At 38.6% G+C, this 23410-nt stretch overlaps 2 protein-coding genes across 2 annotated transcripts; one reads left to right on the forward strand and one right to left on the reverse strand.

Annotated features, from left to right (window-relative positions):
* Positions 1–79: 79 nt before the first annotated feature.
* Positions 80–9331, reverse strand: dcaf11 (ddb1 and cul4 associated factor 11). Its single transcript, XM_026938082.3, has 15 exons — positions 9144–9331; positions 7703–7895; positions 7446–7573; positions 6206–6324; positions 5973–6037; positions 5740–5840; positions 5442–5588; positions 4565–4619; positions 3671–3739; positions 3151–3208; positions 2841–3026; positions 2395–2548; positions 1747–1899; positions 1535–1641; positions 80–795 (listed from the first exon to the last, which is right to left on the reverse strand). The coding sequence occupies exons 2-15, from the start codon at positions 7882–7884 to the stop codon at positions 730–732; spliced, it is 1590 nt and encodes a 529-aa protein (XP_026793883.3). The 5' UTR covers positions 7885–7895; positions 9144–9331; the 3' UTR covers positions 80–729.
* A 1693-nt stretch (positions 9332–11024) lies between these two features.
* Positions 11025–19912, forward strand: ube2wb (ubiquitin conjugating enzyme E2 Wb). Its single transcript, XM_034297859.2, has 6 exons — positions 11025–11195; positions 13705–13796; positions 14009–14111; positions 14850–15005; positions 16071–16146; positions 16915–19912. Exons 1-6 carry the CDS (start codon positions 11181–11183, stop codon positions 16926–16928), a joined length of 456 nt encoding a protein of 151 aa, XP_034153750.1. The 5' UTR covers positions 11025–11180; the 3' UTR covers positions 16929–19912.
* Positions 19913–23410: the final 3498 nt, after the last annotated feature.

The following is a 23410-nucleotide window of genomic DNA, read 5'->3' on the forward strand; positions in this document are numbered from 1 at the left end:
ACATGATTTGAAAAGTATTATATGAAACTGCTTATGTAAAATACATATAGACACAACATGAGTGCCGAAAAGTTCAGACTCAAGATTGAAAAAGGATTTTAATTAACTTCGTTAATAATTTACAAACGCACTCTGGAGAGCTGCAGGAACAAATTTCAGTGACATATACATAGACACGCATTCCCAAACACACACACACACACACACACACACACACACACACACACACACACACACACACACACACATTTCTACTCTTCACTCTTTTACATTACACTCCAAAATAACATTTCCCTTTTTAAATCACCATTAACACTATTACAATCTTTTATATTATTCAGCTTTAACACAGCTGTCAGTTTTAACATCATTTGATTTTTTTTTTTTAAAAGCTGTGTTCTCTTACATGGAGACAAAAAGCAATATCATTATCATCATTATTATTTTTATCACTATTATTACTGTGTGATGTAAATTATGTTGCTGTGTCTAACTTTACCATCAGAGCATGTTTAAACAGTATCTGAAAACTCTGAGCTTCAGAATAAGGAACAAAGATCTATAGTGCGCTTAAAAAACATTACTGAGCTTGTGTGTCGCCCTGGTTTTTTTGTGCAGTTTTATTCTTTTTGGCCAGCAGAAAAACATAACCTATATAATTTCAGAATCACACACACAACTCTAGGCCAGTTCACTTCTACTCTGTCTTCTTTTCTGGCCTCCACTCACTCATTCTCTCTCTTTGTCCAGCAGGTGAGTGTGTCTGTGCTCCCACAAGCGAATTGCACCATCCCACTGCAGGAAAATAAGGAAGAGATGCTAGTGTTCTTACTACAACACTGAGTATTTTTACAGCTGTTTCAAATGTTACCAAACTTTGAACATCATGCAGAGCACCATGAAATTCAGTTATTAAAAACCATGAAAAGAAAATGGTACAACTGCAACTCCACCAATAGTCAGTAACTGGTTAAAGTGGGCATTTGAAAAACAACCAAAAGGCAAAGAGTAACTCTGAAGAAGCTGGAGAAATCCACATCTCAGATGGGAAACATTCCTAGGACAATCATAGCCCAAACACTCCACAAAGCTGTCTGTGCTATATGGAACAGTGGTGAGAAGCAAGGCATTATTGAGAAAAAATTAAAAATCATAAATCCTTTTTGTAGGATGAGACTTTTTGGCCTTGGCATAAAGCATATTTTTGCCAGAAAACAATGCTCATCACCCTGAGAACACCATCCTGACAGAGAAGCATGGCGGTGGTAGCATCAAGTTGTAGGAATGTGATTCATCAAAAGTGATTAGGGTTGAGGGCATTGTGGATGCAGCCAAATACAGGGTAATTAATTCTTGAAGAAAACCTACTCCTGTGTAGAAGAGACTGGAGCAGAGGTTCACCTTCCAACAGGACAATGACCTTAAGCATCCAGCCTAAGCTGTAGTGGAGTGATTAAAACCAAGAACCAGAGTACTGCAAAAAGAGCAGTAGACTAACATGTTTCACTGCTGATAAAGAGGATGTAACACTCACAGAGCTGCTGATGATGTTATCCTGGTATGGGTGCCAGCTGACGTCTCTCACACATGCCTCGTGACCCGTCAGTCTGGACACAACACGGCCCGTCAGAACATCATAAACTACAAGAGAAGAGGAAAGGGCGGTCAAAGGAAGTAGAGAAAGCGCTGGAATAGTGTAGGCCAAATTCTACCCTAATAAACAATGGATTTCTCTATTTCGCTTACTGATGATTTTCCCAGTTGAGCAGCCGCTGTAGATGAACTTCTGTCCTGTGCTGAACTCGGGGGAGAAACGGCAGCGGATGAGCGTGTGAAGAACGCCGTGACCTCGATACGTCATCACCGACGTATCACCTGTCAGTTTGTGCCTCTTCAAAGCTGTGGGGAAAAACAAAAAAAGATTTTGACCTATCAGGATTAAATGCTGTGCTATAGCTCCACCATAAGGCTAACAGGGGTATTCTTACTTACCCGAGTATTAGAGGCAATAGATTCTTAAAATGCTAAGTAAATATTTAGAATATTTACAATATAAATCCAGTTTACAAGATGCCATTTCAGCAGTCTTTTAAGATTATTACTTGTTCCACTCTATGAGTTGATCCCAATAAAATCTTGGCTGAATTCAATAACAGAATGAATTCATTTCTACTGATTTCAACTTGCGACAAAGACTTCTTTAACGATGTGCGATTTTTGTCTGCAGCAGTAAAACTGGGCTAAAAACCTAGTTTAACTTGGATCAAGCTTTCCTTATGTGTTCCTTTACTTTTGGCAGTGGTTCAGACCAAAGTATTTAAATAAAGCACACACAGACACAGACACACAGACACACACACACAGACACACACAGACACACAGACACAGACATACCTCTCTGTGGGACCTGCTGCCAACGATAGTCCCAGTTCTGCTGTGTGACGGCGAGCCGTGATGCAGCGAGGCCTTCCTTAGGAGAAAACTTCCTTACATCCCATAGCTTAATTGTCTGATCCTTTGAATTACTGATCAGATACCGGGCATCACCCTGTAAACATACAGACACAGTGACATTACAGCACAAATAGTGGCCATCCTGTGTCTTATAGCTAAGCTGCAGTGAGTGGGGGAAAAGTTGTGCCTTGGTGATGTTTTACTGACCACCAATGTAGTCGGGGTGAAAAGATGCCATGTTAATTAATCCAGCTGTCTCAACCAATCAGATTTCAGCATAAAGAAAGATGCTTGCTGCAGGAGCAGATTTTAATTAAATGGAACTAATGAAAATGTTTATTATATAGCTGTGTGTGTGCGTGTGTGTGTGCGCGTGTGTAAATAACCTTGCTGTGTATGAAGGTGATTCCGTCTCTGTGTCCTGCCAACACCCCTACTGGTTGAGGTGAGTGTTCTCTCAGTGTGCGTCTGTCCCACACTTTACACAGCGCATCATCACTGCCTGAGAACAGCAGCTGAGACGAAACATCGGCAAACGCCACAGCGTTCACGTCGTCCTCATGAGCATCAATCTGAAACACACACACCATAAACAATATGCATACACAGAGGGGATATGAGAGTGTATGATGTGGTATGATGTGCAGTCAGTGTGTGTTTGTGTGTGTGTGTGTGTGTGTGTGTGTGTTCTCTTACTTTCAAAGTTCTTTTATTCAGCTCACGATCAAATACATACAGACAGCCATCGTTTGCTCTGTTGCAAAGAAACACAGGCACATCACACAACACACTCTCAATCCTTGCAGGAACATTGCTGGTAAAGCGAATAAAACTAAAACTTCCAGTTGATTGATTGATTTATTTATTTATTTATTTATTTTTATAAATATGCTTTCTGGAAAACTTGAGATTAAACTCAATTGTTAAAATTTATCATTGAATTTAAGCAGAGTAACAATCCTTTTGAATTCCAACTGCTAGCCAATAAGGCTATAAAGGGTGTTACAGAAATTGACCAATCAGCAGTTTCACTTTAACTCACTCATTAGAACCGCAAACTCCTTCCATCATTACTTTCAGGAGGTGCACATCTAATTCTGAACAGCAGGAAGTGTGGGTTATTCTTTTTTTGTCTACCTTTCTTAGCCTATTTAAGGTGTTTTATCTAATAGTGCTAAGGTGAGTAGTATGTGAATGTGGCTGTGGCTATACCGACCCGCCCAGAACCTCTCTGCTGTCTGTGGATGCTGCGAGAGAGAACACGCAGAACCTTCTTTCCTCTGGACTGAGAGAGAAAACAGACATAACTGGAAAGCAGGCAATAAGCTGTGTCTCAAAGCACACACGATGATCTCATATCTAATCAAAATGTATTTACTGCAGATGGTATGACACTAAATGGTGTCATACATTACAGTGTTCATGTAACCAGTGTTAATCTAGGTGTTTTTGATGCTACACGTGTTTTTCCATCTTAACATACAGCTCAGTGAGTTAGAGTTAGATACACAGGTTGAGATAGAAGCCCCAGCACAGGAAATGAGTCAGTATTATTTCACTTGTTATGACTGTTTATTTAGTGTAAACCCTGTCCCTCTTCCCTGCAAACAGCATGTCAAATAAGAATATGGTTAGTTAATGTGATCATCATCATCATCATCATCATCATCATCACAGTCACTGTCCAATCCTATAAATGAAACATGTAGAAATTAGATAATATAAATGTGACTCTCATTGTAATCCCATTTTGCATGAATGATGATTAATGAATTTAAAAGTTATGAATTCACATGCTAGCAAAGATCACTGCTTTCATTTTTACTTAAAAACATACAGACTGTACATCTAATGCATACATCTATTGGTATTGGCGTCTTCTTGCATTAATGCAAAGACAAAAAAATTGTCCAGATGTTAATCAGAATTGGCACCAGATCTTTGCCAGCATGTTATGAATCACTTAATCTACTAGTTTATGTACGTGATGGATAATGATGGATGGTTCTCATGGCCATGTGATCAGCACTCATCCACAGGAAGAGGAAGTGTGCAGGTGATTGATTACCTGTGTCTTAATGCTATAATGAACTATGAGGGAGACACTAACTTGAGGTCCAGAGCGGTGTGTGTTTCACTCTCTCCATCTATACTGCAAACATGGACTAAACAAGACAAAATATAGAATAGGGAAAATGAATAAAGAACTAACTGAATGAATAAACAATGTCAGAAATAGCATTTCTCTATGGAGGAATGAGAAGTGCTAACTGTACTCTGTTTGGCCTAAATATGATCAATATATTTGTAGACGCACACCAGTAATCAATGATATCTACAAGATTCATAAGTTAATAAGAAAGAAAGAAAGAAAGAAAAAGAAAGAAAGATTTAAATGTATACAGAAGAAAGAAAGATAAATACATTGTTGAAGCAAATAGGCATGTGGCAAAAATCAATACTACAATATACTGTGATATTCGACAGGTGCAATTTGTCTGTGTATGTGTCTGTCTTCTAGTGTGTCTGTCTGTCTGTGTGCGTCTGTCTGTGGCATACCAGTCTGATATGCGTCTGTCAGGCTGTCTGAGGTAGGCATGTCTAACTCAGTCTGTCTATCTAATCGCAGGTGTATCTGTCTGTCTGTCTCAGACATGTCTGTCTTTCTGAGGCACGCCTGTCTGTCTCAGGCGTATTTGTCTGTCTCAAGCATGTCTGTCTCAGGCTGTTTGTCTCAGGTGTGTCTGTCTGTGTCAGCCATGTCTGTCTATCTAAGGTGTGTCTTTCTGTCTGTCTGTTTTAAGCATGCCTGTCTGTCTAAGGCGTATCTGCATGTCTGTCTGTCTTAAGCATGTCTATTTGTCTGTCTGTCTCAGGCATGTCTGTCTGTCTGTCTGAGACATATTTGTTTGTCTGTCTGTCTATGTGTGTATATGTCTTTCTGCCTGTCTCTCTGTGAGGCCAACATGTGCGTGTGTGTGTCTTACTGTAATCAGACCAGCTGGAGTAGAGAACGGAGCGTGAATCAGGTGTGAAACACACGTCTAACACACTCCAGCCCACGTCTCGGGCCTTCACAGTGCGCTTCAGGTGGAATCTGCCCCAGCTGGTGTCATACAGCCGAATATTCTGATCTACACACACACACACACACACACACACACACACACACAATATATATACAGAATTACTTAGTCATTGCTCAGTCAGAACATACAGATAGTCTCTGCGGTTTTCTGCTGAAGTTTGCGCAGCATTATCAGAGCACAGCCTCATTGCTGTCACCTTGGCATGCAGAGAGAAAGAGGTTTCCATCATCGCTGTACACGCCACAAAACGCTTTCTGCTGATAAGTGTCTTTGTGGACCACATAGTTGGGCAGGAAACTGCAAACACACAGCAAGAAGTGACCGAATGAGCAAAAAATGAGGCCTTGACAGTGACTGTGGCAAAATACAACAATTACACAATTCCAAATACTCAAAGGTATAAGTGAGTGTGTGTGCCTATAAACTCACTGTGAGCGAATACGGCTGCATTCCCCATGAGAGAAACTGGAGCCGCGACAGCGACCCTGCTCCCGCTGTGACACAAACACAGTTACACATACACTGTTATCTTCCCGATCCATCATACTGTGTACTGTATGGTGCATTTTACAACTAAACACTGCTCTGCTGTTCATCCGTTATAAACCAGCATCACAGATGCTATATGTGTGGATGTGTGTGTCGTTATCTGTGTCTCTGACCTGATTAAGCATGTGTGTGAAGCTGTGCTTGTTCTTTAGGTGTGAGGACGCTGTGGCTAATAGGATCTGAGTGCGGATCTCGCTGCGGTCCAGCTCCTGAGTGTCTGGGTGTGAATCCACTGTAACAAACATATAAAACTTTAAAAGTCATGTTGTATGAAACAATACAGATGATTGTCCTCGATGCTCCTCAGGTTCATTTTGGGATTCAGGACACACAGTGCTTCACGTATATTAAATAACCTGACACTGTCTTTACACTAGGCTGCTTTACATATTTAATCATTACTCTGTCTGGGTGTAAGTGCACATGTACAATTACGCAATGAACAATCAAAGCTTTCTAATGCTCTACTGTCTATACAATTTCATTCCATGAGACAGATGCAAATCAAATCATGTGGCCCTTCAGAGAGATTGCAGAACAACATTCCAGTAAGATATAAACGTAAATATAATGCAAGGAATTAAAAAAAAAATGACAGGGCGTATTTTACTGTATATACTTTTATACCTCAGAGATGCTGAATTCTCAAATGCGATTGGTCAAAAGGTGTCATTTTCTATAGAGCCAGCTGTAACCACTTAAATCACAGATTTATATTAATGCGCTCGTTCTAAAACATTACAGTTCCTGTCATTTTTTTCCCCTTGCTGTGGCTTGAGCATCACAGAAAAGTAAATAAGCTCATAAGCAAGTTCACCCTGGTTAGACTTGTTTTATGGGTAGCGTGCCACTGAAATTGCTACAGCGGCATGCTGACATTTTTGTCCTATTAACTTCAAGAGAAAGAAAAAAACAAGAGTGGCTGGGGTGGTAACCACTGTTTATAACTGTTATAACACAAGTGATAACAGGAACTCACTTGCCTCATGAACATCCCACAAAAGTATGACGTATTGCAAAATTTAAAATTGTAATCGGTGCCAAATTGCTGTGGAATAAAGCACTTCGGTACATGTCGTCCTAGGAAAATAATCTAATTGGGGACAGACACCTCATATCAGCCCACATCACACCACCTCACTGTTGATTATTTTCCTATAACAGCATGGCCCTCATGTTTTATCCCTTACTTTCTCTGGAGTCTTAGCTCCATACTGTCGAATTAACCTCATTAGCTATGTTCTGATTATCAGTACCTGCCCAGTACACACTTCTCACATTGACAGCATGCCAACAAAGTCTTCTGATGGGAAAAAAACTGTGAAAAATAATGCTTTCTTTGAAACGGATTACCAGGAGGATCATAGCGATGTCCTAGCCGTCCCTCCCATGCTCCATCACTGTCCTCATCCGAGTCTGAGATAGACTGGACGAGCTGCAACCCCGTCGCCCCGCTGCCATGGACCAGCCTCACCTGGCCCCTACAACAAAAATAACATTAGACATTCTGTCTGAGACACACCATGTGCATCTTATACTGTGATTAGATCTCTCATTCTCAGTCTGAAACACTCTTTCTGTGACAACACACCACGTATATTTTCAATTACCTCCTCAGTAGGTACGCCAGTACTTGTGCTAGATCAACGTCCTCCTCAGACGCCGATGCTCTCTCGGTTCCCCTGCGGCTCCTCGGGGTCGAAGCCTGGTTTTGGTTCGATTCTGATTCTGACTGGTCCGGGTTTCCACTTGAGCCGCGACCGGACATGCCAGAACTGGACTGGGAGCCCATAGACTGAGCACCTAGTGGACAAATGCAAAGACGGACAACTCATGAACTAGACATACAGTTGGGGTCATATGTTTACGTACGCCTTGCAGAATCTGACCCTCTCCAACAGTGGCTATATGATGGTGAGATCCATCGTTTCACACTGAGGACAACTGAGGGACTCATACACAACTATTACAAAAGGTGCAAACATTCACTGTCGCTCAAGAAGCCAACATGATACATTAAGAACCAGGGGGGTGTAAACTTTTGAAAAGAATGACTGGTGTAAAATGTTATTATTTTGTTTAAAGATCTTTTTTTTCCACTTAGTACTGCCCTTCAGAAGCTACATAAGATATTTACATGTATTCACATGTTTCCCAGAAGACAAAATAATAACAATTTACACCGATCATCCTGTTCAAAAGTTTACACCCCCTGCCTCTTAATGTAGTGTGTTGTATAATCTGCAGGACTTGGAGGATTTTTCTGAAGAACCGCGGGCAGTTTAACTGCTCAGGACAAAGGTCTCATAACTATCACAAAACATAAAAGCAGTCGCTGATCATCCAGGTAACACGCACAGTATTAAGAATCAAGCGTATGTAAACTTTTGAACAGGATAATTTGTGTAAATTCAGTTATTATCATGTCTTGTGGACTATATGTAAACATTTGCTATATGAAATAGCTTATTCAGGGCAGTACTAAATAAACAAAATGCAATTTTTATGATCCCTCTTATTATTATTTTTTTAAAATTATGAACATTCTTCAGATTCCACAAGGCGTATGTAAACTTATGACCCCAACTGTATTTGACTAACAAATATTATTACAGTTTGTTCCAGTTTTCTAAATGTACCTCCAATAGAGTGCAATGACTTTCTGTAGATTTGTGATTCAAATGAGCTGTAAAAATCCCACCCGAAGCAGTATAGCTACTATTATTACTATTATTATTATTATTATTATTATTGGCTTAAGGCAGCCATTAGGAACCAAATGCACAGCATGCAAAATGTTAGGAAGTTAGAAAGCTATTTTAGTTAATTAACATAAAATGGTGCAGACATCCTAAGGGTGGATCACTGAAATGACACTAAGGAAATACACGACGACTGCAGAATATATCTCTGAAAAAAGAACAGCTGCTAACAGCAGAGCTGTTAGTTGTTGATCAGTGATGTTTACGTTTCCGGTTGTTTGTTTGTTTATTAGCTCTATGCTAGCAACGCGTCCTCTTGTTTACAAAGGCTAGTTACAGTCTATTTTACCTTTTCACACTTCTGTCGCTTATCTGCTTTTCCTCTGTAGTCCAAAGTTAATGACGAAACATTTGCTTTATGTCGAATGACTGTGAGTATTTTTGTTATCTCCGTAAAATTTCCGCTGTCAACTGCAACGTCTCAAGTCCAACTGAGTCCATGACGCGCCATGTTGTTTACGAAACGCAGAACATTGCTCTTTTGGCAGCTTATCGCGACAGCACTGTTATCGCGAGAACACGCGAGAGTTGGACATTAATCCCTGTTGTCAGTGTTTAGAGTCAAAATATCACATTTTGGCCACATCTATGACAGCTCTGTGCAGATAAACATGACCCTGCCTTTTCACTGAACATTTATTTCATGCACATGTCCACTTTTCCCCAAAGAAACAGAGCTTAAACCTTATAAGACACATTATAAAGCTATGCTGTTAAAAGTACATGTTTGTACATGTGCTAACTATCTAATGGCCCAGAAATGCAGAGACAGTAAGGCTGATGTTGTTGCTGTAGGCTCAAAGTATCAGGTATATACTTGTATGTTGTTAAAATCTACAAAAGTTATGTCTGTAGTCTTCTGGTTATATTTTTAAACAGAGATTCTGTTGCAGGTTGAGAGGATGGTTGACCTGCAGAAAATCAAATCAATGAATCTCAAAGGTGACAATGTTCTATGGTTCAGTGGGACGTATGAGAATATAGGACTAATACAAATATACAGCTCGAACCAATCTGGCCATTTTCCTCAGATCTCTCTTATCAACAAGGCATTTCCACCCATAGAACTGTCGCTCACTCAGTGTTTTCTGCCTTTCGCACCACTCTGTGTAAACTCTAGAGAAAATCCCAGGAGATCAAACCAGCCCTTCTGTCATGGTTAAAGTCACAGAGATCACACTTTTACCGCATTATTCCCCCATGTTTGATGTGAACATTTTACCTGAAGCTCTTGACCTGTATTCTGCATGTTTTTTTTTTGTTTTTTTTTTGCATTGCGCTGACACCACATGATTGGCCCTTTGTGTGAAATTATGTGTGTGCATGGTGCCCTGTGATAAACTGGCATCCCAGCCATGGTGTATTCCAGCTTTTGTGCCTAGTGTTCCTGGGATAGGCTCTGGACCTAGGAACACGACCTTGACCAGGATAAAGTGCTCACTGAAGATGAATGACTCTATGAATAATCCAAAATAGAAAATACAGCAAGGAGGGCACTGTGGCTTAGTGGTTAGCACTTTTGCCTCGGGATTGGGGGTTTCTTCCCCCAGTCTATTATGCGTTGTAGGCTGACTGGAGTTTCCGAATTGTTCGTAGTGTGTGAATGTGTGTGACTGTGCCTGGTGATGGCTTGGCACCCTGTCCAGGCTGTCCTCTGCCTTGTGCCCCAAGTTCCCTGGGATAGGCTCCAGGTTACCCTGCAACCCTGTGTAGGATAAAATGGATGCATGAATGGATAAAATACAGCAACTAAAATCAAGCTGGATGTAGGCCTGTCCTGAAACATCCCTGCTGAAAACAAACAAACAAACAAACAAAAACCCTCACAGAGTTTTTAATGTTTTTAATGGGGATTGTATTGGTTTTAATAGACTCTGTAATGGTCCCTGTGGGTCTCTACTGGTAATTTGTTGCCTTCTATTGGTGGCATGTTATGTCTAGTGGATACCATTAAGGACCAGTAATGGTAATGGTTTTAATGGTTGGCTGATGGCTTGTAATGGTATTTGTAGTGGAAACCATTAGACTTTCTGTGATGGTTTGTGTTTATGTTACTTCATGAATCTGTGTGAAGGTTTTCTAGTGGTCATGAATTGTAAAGAGTTCAGGGACAGAGCAAAGTGTGTACTGCACTAACTCACTGCTCCACTCTCTCTCTCTCTCTCTCTCTCTCTCTCTGTGTGTGTGTGTGTGTGTGTGTGTGTGTGTGTGTGTGTGTGTGTGTGTGTGTGTGTGTGTGTGTGTGTGTGTGTGTGTGTGTGTGTGTGTGTGTGTGTGTGTGTGTGTGTGTGTGTGTGTGTGTGTTGCTGATGCAGGGGCTTCCAGCATGGCGTCCATGCAGGTAAAGGTGTCATCAGTTACCTTGTTTTATCTCTTTATTTTAGCTTAGCTGCTTTCTTTATTCTTACCAACACTTTATTGTATGTCCATCGAACTGACGACACTGAAATTTACCTTGTTTATTATTTTTAACAAATGAAGTTTGCATCAGCTGTACTTCTAGCTCGTGGAGAAACATCCTTCCTTCCTTCCTAGCAGTATCTAAGGCTCTTTAGCTTAATTTAGCTTAGCATGCTAAACGAGACTTTAGGCGAAGTTATCTAGCTTTAACCTCATAACGTTTGCTAAAACGTAACGTAGGTGTCTATAGCTGTAAACAAAGCTAGATAAAATAATAAACAGTCTGTCAAATGTATTTATCGTGGTTTCAATAAGGTTAGCTAGCACATTTGCTAGCTAACCGGTTGTATTAGCATACTTGTAGGCTGTATCCTATAACAGCGCCCTAAGAGTCACATAGTGGGCTACGTAGGGCGCAGAACGCCTTTGCTTCGTGTCCTACATAGTGCACATGCATAGAGGCTAGAGCGCTATTTGGAATTTGGCCTCAGTCTCATACCCTTTTCGGCTAAGCTTGTTTATTTCCTTCCAAGTGTTTAAAGTCTTTGGGAAAACCAAACCTCGACAGTTAGCTGTGTATGTTTTGGTTAATATTTTACTTGCTGAAAACCAGATTAAAACATAAGCCAGTTTGCTTATGTAACTTTAAAACTAATGAAAGTATGTGCAGATACTGACATGTTTTGCAAATGCTAAGTTTTGATAATTGGATAGTTTTAGGTTCGTTAAATATTTATTTAGGAGGGCGCAGAAACAGAAACATAGCCAGGTAAGTAATATGGGAATAGTTAATGGTATCGGGTTCAGTGTTGCCAGCACTTTTCAGGGGAAAGTACCTAGTGCACGCTCAAAAAGTCGACATGTGACGTCACGTGCTAATGTGCATATTCATTGCCTCATGATTATTTGCATATCAGAACGTGTTCCATGAAGAAGGACGATGTTCTGGAGACACTTAGTACAGCATGGAGTTTGATCAGAATAGAAAGTAATTCAAGAAAAATACACGATCTTATGGTGCGTTCAAGTCATGTCGGAAAGATCGTATTTACGAGTCGAACGCACATGAACGCCACCACAAGGTCCTAATCACGAGTGGGAAACTCTGGATTTTCTTCAAGCGCAGAGTTTCCGAGTTTCCGCACAATATACTATAGCATTGTACACAATATAATGTAACGATAAAGTTTATAGTGACTTCATAAATTGATTAAAAAGACAAAAAAGCAAAACACACCTGATGTGCATTCTTTGTTCTTCATTTTCTAGAAATTAAAAACCTTGCTGTAATTTTTGTAGTTAAATAAGAGAAGGTACACTGACATCTTGCTCCCAAGTGACTTGAACGCACCTGAGGTCGTAATTATGACCTCCCAACTCGTAAATGCAAACTTCCCAGGAGGACGTGAACACGCAGTTAGTTCTTGTTCTCATTTACATTATAGCTGTGATTCATTCCCTCACCAGCTTCACTCTTCTCTCTCTCTCTCTCTCTCTCTCAAAAAAAAGCAGCTTGTCATTTTACTGAGAAACCATACGGTGTATACTCCTCCGTCCTGAAGACTTTCCTGTGCTGATAAACTTCACAAAGCACCGTGACTGTTACAAAGTGCTGACAATCAAGATTTTCAATAAATGTTAAATAAATGTCTCCTAACAAAAAAAAAAAACATGACCACATCAATGATTATAGGTTTTACTTTGTTAAACAACATGTCTTTCAAATCCGTTTATTATTAGTCTTAGATTATGTGGAGTCCCTGCATATGAGCTGTCACTATAGAAATAATAATGTATTAGAATGAGCGCATTAATATTAACTCATCATTCATGTTCCAGCTAGAACTACTTTCCGAGCCCTGCTGATATAAGAAAATAATGCACACTTTCTGACCAATCAGATTCGAGCATTCAACTGTGCTATGGTATAATAGATTATAACTTATATCTTATAGAAGGTCTTTGGTCATGGTACTGCTAAATAACTATTTATGTATTTACAAAATGTTATAATTTCTATAAAGAATGTAGACAGAATATAGCCAAGAAGAGAGCTTAAAACAAAGAAGAAGGAAAAGGTGGGTGGGACAAACAGTGGCAATCAGTGATTGGTCATTGGGAACGAGGGCGATCAGTGATTTATCTTTGGGAACATACGCTTATGCAAGCTGATCTCAGTCAGGCTTTGCACTTTGATGGTGAGTTGACCAAACCTTCTCTCTTAACTAGTACAACCAGCAGCTCTGTTGTGAGCTGGAGAGCCGTACTGAGTACTGGCAGTCACTAACGTCTGCTCAGAAAGTTATTAGATTTGTCACAAGGCTCTTTTTTTCAAATAAAGTTGCTAAAAAGTTCAGGAGTTAATATTGTGATCACTTGTGGCATTGTTTATAAGTCTTACTAAACAAACTAACATTTTGTTTCTTGTATTCCTATACACTCCTGAACAGAAAAGGCTTCAGAAAGAACTGTTGGCTTTGCAGAACGATCCTCCTCCTGGAATGACTCTGAACGAGAAAAGTGTAGAGAATACTATAACACAGTAAGTGTGTTTCCCAATTTGAACCCAGACATAATCTTTACATTCCCGAGTTCCAGATTATGAAATCACAGTGAAATACTATATTCTAACCAGTGCAAAGTAACTAATAATGTGTTTTCCACATGCGTTCCTATTAGGCATAACATTTTATATCGTTATAGTTGTGTGATAAATACTTCAATGCACTAACTTTATTCCCTCCTGTTTTGTAGGTGGGTTATTGATATGGAGGGAGCCTCTGGCACTCTGTATGAAGGAGAAAAATTCCAGCTGCTTTTCAAATTCAGTAGTCGATATCCGTTTGACTCGCCTCAGGTACAGTGCAATTTCCACCCGCTAATAAGCAAACTTTTATTAAATACAGTACTGTGGAGTATCATTTGCATTTACATTAGTTTATAGAGGAGTTAAAAACATGTCAAAACAATGTGTCATAACTAATTTGCATAAATTTAGGTCTCAGTACCAATCACAGTGAAGGAGGTGTGGTGTAAGTGCTTGTCAGTCCCAAATGTAACGGGTGTGGCCTGTTCCTGGCAGTTTCAGTGAAGGAGGTGTGGCCTGTGTGCTTGTTAGTCCCCTTGTAAAAAGTGTGGCCTCCACTTAACAGTCTCAGTAAAGGATGTGTTGCCTATGTGCTTTGCTAATACCCATCTAAGGGATGTGGCCTCTCCCTAGCGGTCTCAGTAAAGGAGGTGTGGTCTATGTGCTTGTTAATCCTTGTGTAAGGGGTGTGGCCTCTCCTTAGCAGTTTCAGTGAAGGAGGCATGGCCTGTGTGCTTGTTAATCCTTGTGTAAGGGGTGTGGCCTCTCCCTAGCAGCCTCAGTGAATAAGGTGTGGCCTATGTGCTTGTTAATCCCCATGTAAGGGGTGTGGCCTCTCCCTAGCAGCCTCAGTGAAGGAGGTGTTGCCTGTCTCTGGCAGTCTTGGTAAAAGGGGTGTGGCCTCTGTGTCAAATGTAGGAAGCAGTAGTATCTCATTCCAGCCTGATAATGAGATCCTAATTTCACCTCCAATGTGTTTCTTTCACCTGTGCGTGTGTGTGTGTCCAGGTAATGTTTACAGGAGAGAACATTCCTGTCCATCCTCATATTTATAGCAACGGCCACATCTGCCTGTCAATTCTAACAGAGGACTGGTCACCAGCACTGTCTGTCCAGTCAGTGTGTCTCAGCATCATCAGCATGCTGTCCAGCTGCAAGGAGAAGGTACACACACACACACACACACACACACATTAAACCAATCAAGAAACCTTATATCTAGTGTAAAGTTTCCTGGTTGTTTTTGCTGACTATAAATCTGTATTGCTCCTTGTTCTACGGACATGGAGCCAGTTTGGGTTCAGTGCTTAATTTGGGTATTTTTAAAAACCGTAGTTATTTAATAAGGAGTTGTCATGGTGACACAGTGGTTCAAGACTGGCAGGATTCTGGTGGAACTGATTTTACGAACAAAATAGCAGTCCTATTGTGGTGGGAAAGCTCAGAATGTTCAGAATAGACTGTTTAGAAGTGTTTCTAGACCTATAGGATTACACATGATCATTCTATGCATCTTGTATCTGGATTATATCATGATATGGTTTTAACAAATGTAGTTACACTCGTAGCCAAATAGCCGGATTTAAATCCGATCAGGCTGTATCATGCAGAATATTCAGATCTGCTCAAATCACCAAATGACTGTGTTCCTCATTTCCTGTTGTTAATCGTACATACAAATGTATATATACTTGTCTAAATGTGTCTCAGAAAGTGTGTCTTCTGTCAGGAAGTGAGAATTCAGCACACCACCAGGAGGAGAAAGAATAAACTCATACTCTGATGTTAAACTGCTCCTCCGCAAACTGCGTAAAAGTTGGCAGGGCTGGTAATCTAATACATTCTGAGTAAAAGTCATTGGCTATCATGGCAGTGTAATAGCATGTAGAGATGATTAAATCATTATATCATACAAGCCTAGTCTCAGACCTCCTGTGGTTTGAGAGATCAGATTTGAATCTGTTTTAAATGTGGCTCGGGGGCATTTACATCTCCGTTTTGACAGTATGTAAGTAATCCCTATCTAGATATAATCCTGACAGTCAAGAGACAAGAACCACCAGAAGCAAACAGGCTCAGTGATACCTTAGAGAAACTTTGATCTGCAGTGAATCACACAAGTTTCTTTATTTCAGACTGTTTATTTTTCTGGCCCAGAAATTAGACACTCATTAAAAATCTGCTCCTTTAAAGTCAGTTTCACCTGTTTCACTTGTTCATCTGTTTCAGAGACGGCCTCCTGATAACTCCTTTTATGTAAGGACATGTAACAAAAACCCAAAGAAGACTAAATGGTGGTATCATGGTGAGAACATTACTGCTGTTTTTCTACATATCGACCAGACACGAGCTGAGAATCAGTTATGTAAAGACTAAACATAATAGGGTATGATGTTATAGGAAAATAATCAACAGTGTGGACAGATGTTAGCTCTCTCATGTAATTTTCCTATAACAGCATGCCCCAGAGTGTGTTTCGTTCTTATATCACAGGGTGTTGTACTATTTTATCAGTTTATAGTTACATTTAATGTCGTGCAACGTCCACAAAATGAAACAGAAAAGTTCCTGTTATTACTATTATTAGTAATTTTGAAGACTTTCCAGTGTCACAAAACGTAACACTTAACAGTTTGACCTCTGACTCATACAAAGCACTGACACTGCAGACTCATTCCGAAATGCTAAATAAATATCTCTTGAAAGAAAACTTCACCATATGAATAATTACACTTTAAAAAAAATCGGTTTATGTGAAGCGTCTGCCATACAAGTCCCTGGGTAAGTTGTTAGAGAAAATTAATCAAGACCAATAAGATTGAAGAATTCAACAGCGTTGTGGTATAAATTGCAATATTCAGTTTGTTATGCATCATAGTTTATGATGAACATAATATTGTGACAGTTACTTGAGTTTTTTTTATTGTGGTTTATGATATCATGATATGATATTGTAGTTTTAAAAATGCTTAATCATAAACTGTAATAAAAGATACATGCACATGTATGTGGCGCATTGGGAATGAGCAGTAAACATGCAAATGTGTGTGTTTTTTTTTGGTTTTTTTTGCAGATGATACATGTTGATGCTGAACTTGACAACACGTTTAGAAAGAAGTTCCTGCTGACGTACATTAGCACTTTTTAAACTTTGAACTTTAGCCTCGAACTGAAAATGGAGGACGTGAACTTTTACTCAAGGACCAGCATTACGATAACAACGAAATGGCTTCAATTAAAGCAAAGACGTCAAGAATTAAAGGCGGAATCTCCCAATCAGGATTGACTCCAGAAGGACGCCGGATTAAGCAATGAGTCCTTAATTCCGTTTTTTGATTTTTGGTTTCTTAGCTATGTCTCAAATCGCATGCTTCTGTAGCGCACCAGCCCCTTTTAGTGTGAGCATTGTGTACAAAAGGACCCTTGATGACCCTGTTCAGGGTATAGAGTTGAGCTATCTAGGTTATACAGGCCATGTTTAGTCTCTTGGTTTAGATAAGAATGTAAATTCAAATTGCTAGTCAGATTATCAGTTCAGCAGAATTAAAAATTGAGGTATGGAAGGCTAAACAGAACCAGTTTTAACCAAATATTTTCAAAAGAGGTAAGAACATGCTTTTTGCTAGTGTCAGGCTTTAGTGTATTCTGTATCCATGCTAGAAATTATTTTTGATATCATTTTGAAAAACAACAAAGGTTTGGTCGTTGAATTGAGAAGTTAGTACATCCAGTTAATAGTAAAGTGCATAGTATGCAATTTGAGACAAAGCCCTTGTCTTTTTCTACTTTATTTAATATATTATTAAATGTAACGTTCTTTTCTATTTTTGTTGTGCAATAATGAACCTAAATCGTTTGGTTCATCTGGAAACGACTTTAGCATTTAGTGCTTTGTGTTTGTGCATCTGTTTTTGTTCGATGTTTATATGCACTGTGAAATTCTCTATGAAGGCACAGAAAAGTTTAAATCGAAACCTCACTCACTAATTTATTTCTATTTAATTAACTAGGCATGTGCCGATAATTGTTTATATTACATACGGCGATATTTAAAATGCATGATATTATTGTGAATACTTCAATAAATCATCAGTAGAAGTAATTTTATATTTCACATAAGACATTATTATTATTATTTAATTATACTATCATATTAATGTGTATTTATTTTCTTCAATTTTCCATTTATTTGGTTTGTGCTTTTGTTTTTCTTTAAAAAAAACCCAATATACATTTACTGACCACTTTATTAGGAACACTTGTGCACCTGCTCATTCATGCAGTTATCTAATCAGCCAATCATGTGGCAGTAGTGCAATGCACAAAATCATGTACATACAGGTCAAATGCTTCAGTTAATGAAAAACTTATTGCAGTGACTTGAAAAAAATCTTCAAACTCTCCAGTTTTGGTGAGCCAGTGCCCAGTGTAGCCTCAGACTCTTGTTCTTGGCTGATAGGAGTGGAATCCGATGTAGTCTTCTGCTTTGGTAGCTCATCCACTTCAAATTTATACTTTATGAGATGCTTTTCTGCTCACCATGGTTGTAAAGAGCGGTTATTTGAGTTATTGTACCGTTCTTGTCAGCTTGAAACAGTCTGACCATTCTCCTCTGACCTCTTTCATCAAGAAAGCATTTCCGCCCACTAAACTGCCGCTCACTAGATGTTTTTTTGGTTCTTGCACCGTTCTGTATAAAATTTGGAGACTGTTGTGTGTGAAAATCCCAAGAGATCAGCAGTTTCTGAAATACTCAAACCAGCCCATCTTGTACCAGCAACCATGCCATGGTCAAAATCACAGAAATCACATTTTCCACCATTCTAATGTTTGATATGAGCATAAACTGAAGACCTGTAGCTGTATAATTTCATGCACTGTGTTGTCACGTTATTGACAATTGGATAATTGCATGAATGTACAGGTGTTCCTAATAAAGTGGCTAGTGACTGTATAGTAGTGTTATCTAAAATATAAAATAGTTATCCAGAACAATACCACTGACACCAGTACAGTATGGTAGTGATATTGGGAAGCTGTGATTAAAAGGATGAGCAGGTATTGTGATGTAGAAGGTTAATATCGGCACATGCCTGTATACTACTGTATTTTGATTTTCCTCATTAATCATACAGAAAGTAATAGACACGTAAAACTTTCGGTATGTTTAGCAATGTTCCTTGTTTATATGGTTATTCTGGATAAACCAATGAAGACTGATGACTGTAATGAATATTAGCAAGGCTTCTGTAGTGTATTTATTTATTTGTATAAATGAAATTTTGAAGGGTTTCAAAAGGGCTGTAAGTTAGTCAGCGTAAAGTTTAGCTATTTGTGAACAGCCATGTGCCGATACGACTTTCCGAATTTCATATCATGATTGTCTAACATTTTATTCAAGCCTACGATGTGAACACAATATTATTATATGTTTACCTTTCTTTACCTGTTCTTATAGGACAGTGTTTTTAAATAGAGTTAAATCTTGTAGCGCAGAACTAGCTAGCTAACTAGGAAATAACTTTAGCAAGCTAAATGTAACCATAGGAATGACAACAATAAAGAAAACATTAGCTTAGGCAAGCTTTATAAGTGCATTTCGCAAAATTATATATTGTTTGTAGATTAGTTCTGATTTGAAAAATGTCTTCGTAGATGGAAACAGTGCTTTAAAAACAAACAAACAAACAAAAACAACGTTATCTCTCGTAGTTACAACCATTGCTAAGTAACAAGCACTGGCTAGAGCATTACACACGCTGCTAGCTAAATCTAAATACTTAGACTAAATTATGACTTCAGTAAATTCACTTCAGCGACAACATTTTGAAGTGTTCACGATAACAATATTGCGGAATTATCGGCACATGTCTAACTGTGAAGAATTGTTTTGATCCTGATCATCTTATCTGTGTGTTTGTTTTCCTGGTCACACTTTTCAGACTCAGGTACTTTTTCCCCTCGAGAAGAAATCAGCTTTCCTACAGTTATTTTGTGTTTTATCATGTATATATTTCGTTTTTTTTCTCCTGAAGGAAATATTTTACAAAAAATCAATATGTATATTTAAATTGTGTGTGTTACTCTTTAGCTGAATGGACCTGTATAGTAAAGAATGATTATTTAGACTTTGTTTGCAAATTAGGCTCTGAATTCCAATTTTCAGTTTGCTAATCCAGTGGTTATTGCGTTGCGTTAGAGAAGTAAGGGATAAAACATTTGTGGGTGTGCTGTTATAGGAAAATAATCTAGGATGGAGCGGTGTGAGGCAAAGTGGAGCTACGCTTATCACCCTGAAGTTGATTACTTTCTTATAACTACATATCCCAAAATTTTTTATTCCTCTTACACCACAGAAATGTTCCAACCATTCTGATTTTAAATTTATTAATGAACGACACGTCACGTTGCTTTTTTAACACATTTATGGTTAAATTTAATTTTGTAGAAAGTCTGTGAGACAAGTTAGTTCCTGCTATCATTTGTTATAGCGGCTACTCTCTCTTTCTCTCTCTTTCTCTCTCTCTCTCTCTCTGTCTCTCTCTCTCACTCATTTTTTTTTTTGTTTGATTTCTCTCAAAGTTAATAAGACAAAAAACACCGGAAAGTGCAGACTCCATAGTCCCGAAGTCTTTCCCTTGGTGGAAAACTTTCAGACTCTTACAAAGCACTGACGCTGGAGACTCCTTCCATAAATGTTAAATAAATGTCTCCTTACAGAAAGCGTCACTATATCAGTGATTAAACAGCACGGTTGTAATCTGTTTATTATTAGCCTTAGATACTTCCACTGTACAGGCGAGTCCCTGTGAATGAGTTCTTATGATAGAAATGATAATGTATTAGAACAAGGACATTAGTATAATTCTGTGAATTAAATTTCAGTGTCAGCTGCTGTTATAGAAAATTCTTCTGACCAGTAAGATTCGGGAATTCAGCAGCGCTATGGTATTATTGAAATTGTTTGTTATTGATTATGTATCTGCTCGCTTGGTTATGTGATGTTCCAAATCTTTACATACGTCTTGGTTTTGTCCTCAGGTCAACAGGGTAAGTTTCGTCAGCCACTGACAAACATGGTCATGTGACATCACTCATCTTTATCTAATAGTATAACAACATTAGCTAATCTAGCCAGCTACCTAATTGCCACACAGCATAAAAATGATTATGTTAACTGACGCTTTGTAGTTAGGAAGCTAGCAAATTACGGTGCAATTTGTTGTATAATTAAACCTAGCAAGCACTCTAATGTTAAAAACAATATGGTAAAATATTTTATTGTGCAATACAAGCAATAACATTTGTTAGCAGAGCTAATGTTACGTAAACTAACCTAATGACCAAAAAGGAAGGTAAGGTCTAAGCCTAGGTTCTTTTTATGGGCCTATGAAACAATGAAAAAAAGACACAAGAACAGATTTTCATAGTCTCAAAAAGAAGAACCACAAAGAGAAGACGAACTCAGTGAAGGGTCTCGTGGAATACATTATCAAACCATGTCGTAAATTCTTAATGCAGCGTGGCTTGTATGAATTTTCCCAGTTATTCTTCTCCACCTCATGATTCATAAACTATAATGAAACAGAAATAAAATGTGAGAAGTTGCATATAAATAAATAAGCTAACAAATAAACAAATAGCACATACTTATATACTCTTATACATGTACTTACAGTATATACTATATGGCCAAAAGTTTGTGGACACATGACCATCACACACAATCTTGATTTAATTCAAATCAAACAAGAATCTTGATTTGATTAAAAAGTTCAACAGTTCAAAAGTTGAGCAGCTTTATAAATTTGTGAATTAAAACATCACCAAGAGGTGAATTTAGACAAAACTTCTTGGAGTTCCTTAGAGTCAAGAGATTCAAGAGTTTATTGCCATATGCACAGTAAAAAAAAAAGGCTCTTGCATTTTAGATAACTGTGTTTATGCAGTGTGCTTCCACCATCACGTAAAAGGAAAAATTACAACCTGCTGGCTGACGGGCCACCTATAATACATTCCAAGAGATAAGCTGTGGGCCGCATCTGGCCCTGGGACTGAACTTCGGACACCCATGGCTTAAGACGTAACCAAATAGGTACAAGTTGCATTAGGAGTTTCAACCTGATAAAACTGCAGACTTACAAGATGTAGTGTTAAAAATACACTTTAAGTCTAACTCTAATCCACTGACAAAACTGAACATCTAGCTAAGAATTAACACACTTGGCGGAAAGTGCTATTTGCCCTCTTCCACATACTTGTGCTCACAGATGCCCACAAGACTACATTCCTGGGGGAAAAAAATGGGTCAAGCCTAAAGTGGCAAATATTAAGCTTTTAATGGTCTTAAGAACAAATCATTGGTCAGGAAATCAGCAAGAATTAAACAAATTCACTCCTGAGAGCTCCTGTGCCACCTTTTGCTGGGTTACTTTTGATGCAGTGAAGTGTTTGGGGAAAAGCTACAAACAGGGAAATTCACTGATATAGTCTTCTTGTACACAAAGGTAAAATCATGATAATGGTTAAAAAGTTTGATGTAAAATTCAAACTAACACGTGTCTGGGTGTGCAAAAAATATCTTCTGGGATGTTTTTTCTTAATTTCCCCCCCAGGAGTGTATGCCATCCATCCTACTCAGAGAGCATGGCAAAATTTTGCTCCTATGGCTCATGACCAAGGATGGCTGTGGCAACATCTGGATCCGAACCTCGCAACAATAGGATGAACACTGTTCTGTTGCACCAATATAACCACTCTTTACAGCCACAGTGAGCAGAAAAGCATCTCAGAATGCACATTATTCCAAATGTTGAAGTGGATGGGCTACAACAACAGAAGATCACATGGGATTCCATTCCTGTCAGCCAAGAACAGGAATCTGAGGCTACAGTGGACACTGAAACTGGACAGATGAAGACTGGATAAAGACCAGACAACATTTTTCTTCTATACATATCAAGAAAAATGGACTGTACAGCCAGAAGTATGTGGACATTTGGTCATATAGTGTATCTATTAATATCGATTAAATGAATAATTTTAAAAATTAAAACAAATATATAAATTATATAAATATATAAATTATCCTGATGTTTTACAGGTGTGTAACTTTATAGTATGTGAGCAAAAAGCTAACATAATTAACATATTATAACCTAATTTTAGATACATTTTACATTAAATGAAACTACATTTCAATTAATTACTCAACTAATTAAATTAACTTTAACTGTTTGCAGAATGCCATTTTGGATAAATGATATATATTTAATAAACGAGCCTGTTATGAGGGTTTATTTATTCTCTTAATGCTATGTATGAGGAGTTTGGAAAAGCTCTTCACAGCAGCAGGAAGTCGGACTGTACCAATGGCTGCGAAAGCGAATGGGGGACATTCTAATATTAATGCGCGAAATTTAAATTCCACCTCGCTTACAGTGGATCTTACAATACATTCACAGGACTAATAAAGATGTTTAGGTTCATAACCTGTTCGCTGTATAGTAAAGACTCGATTTATAAATGATTAATAATGTGTAAAAAATCCGGTGCTCATCCGCTCGGTG

Source organism: Pangasianodon hypophthalmus, chromosome 22 (assembly GCF_027358585.1).
Source record: "Pangasianodon hypophthalmus isolate fPanHyp1 chromosome 22, fPanHyp1.pri, whole genome shotgun sequence".
NCBI classification, from domain to species: Eukaryota; Metazoa; Chordata; class Actinopteri; order Siluriformes; family Pangasiidae; genus Pangasianodon; species Pangasianodon hypophthalmus.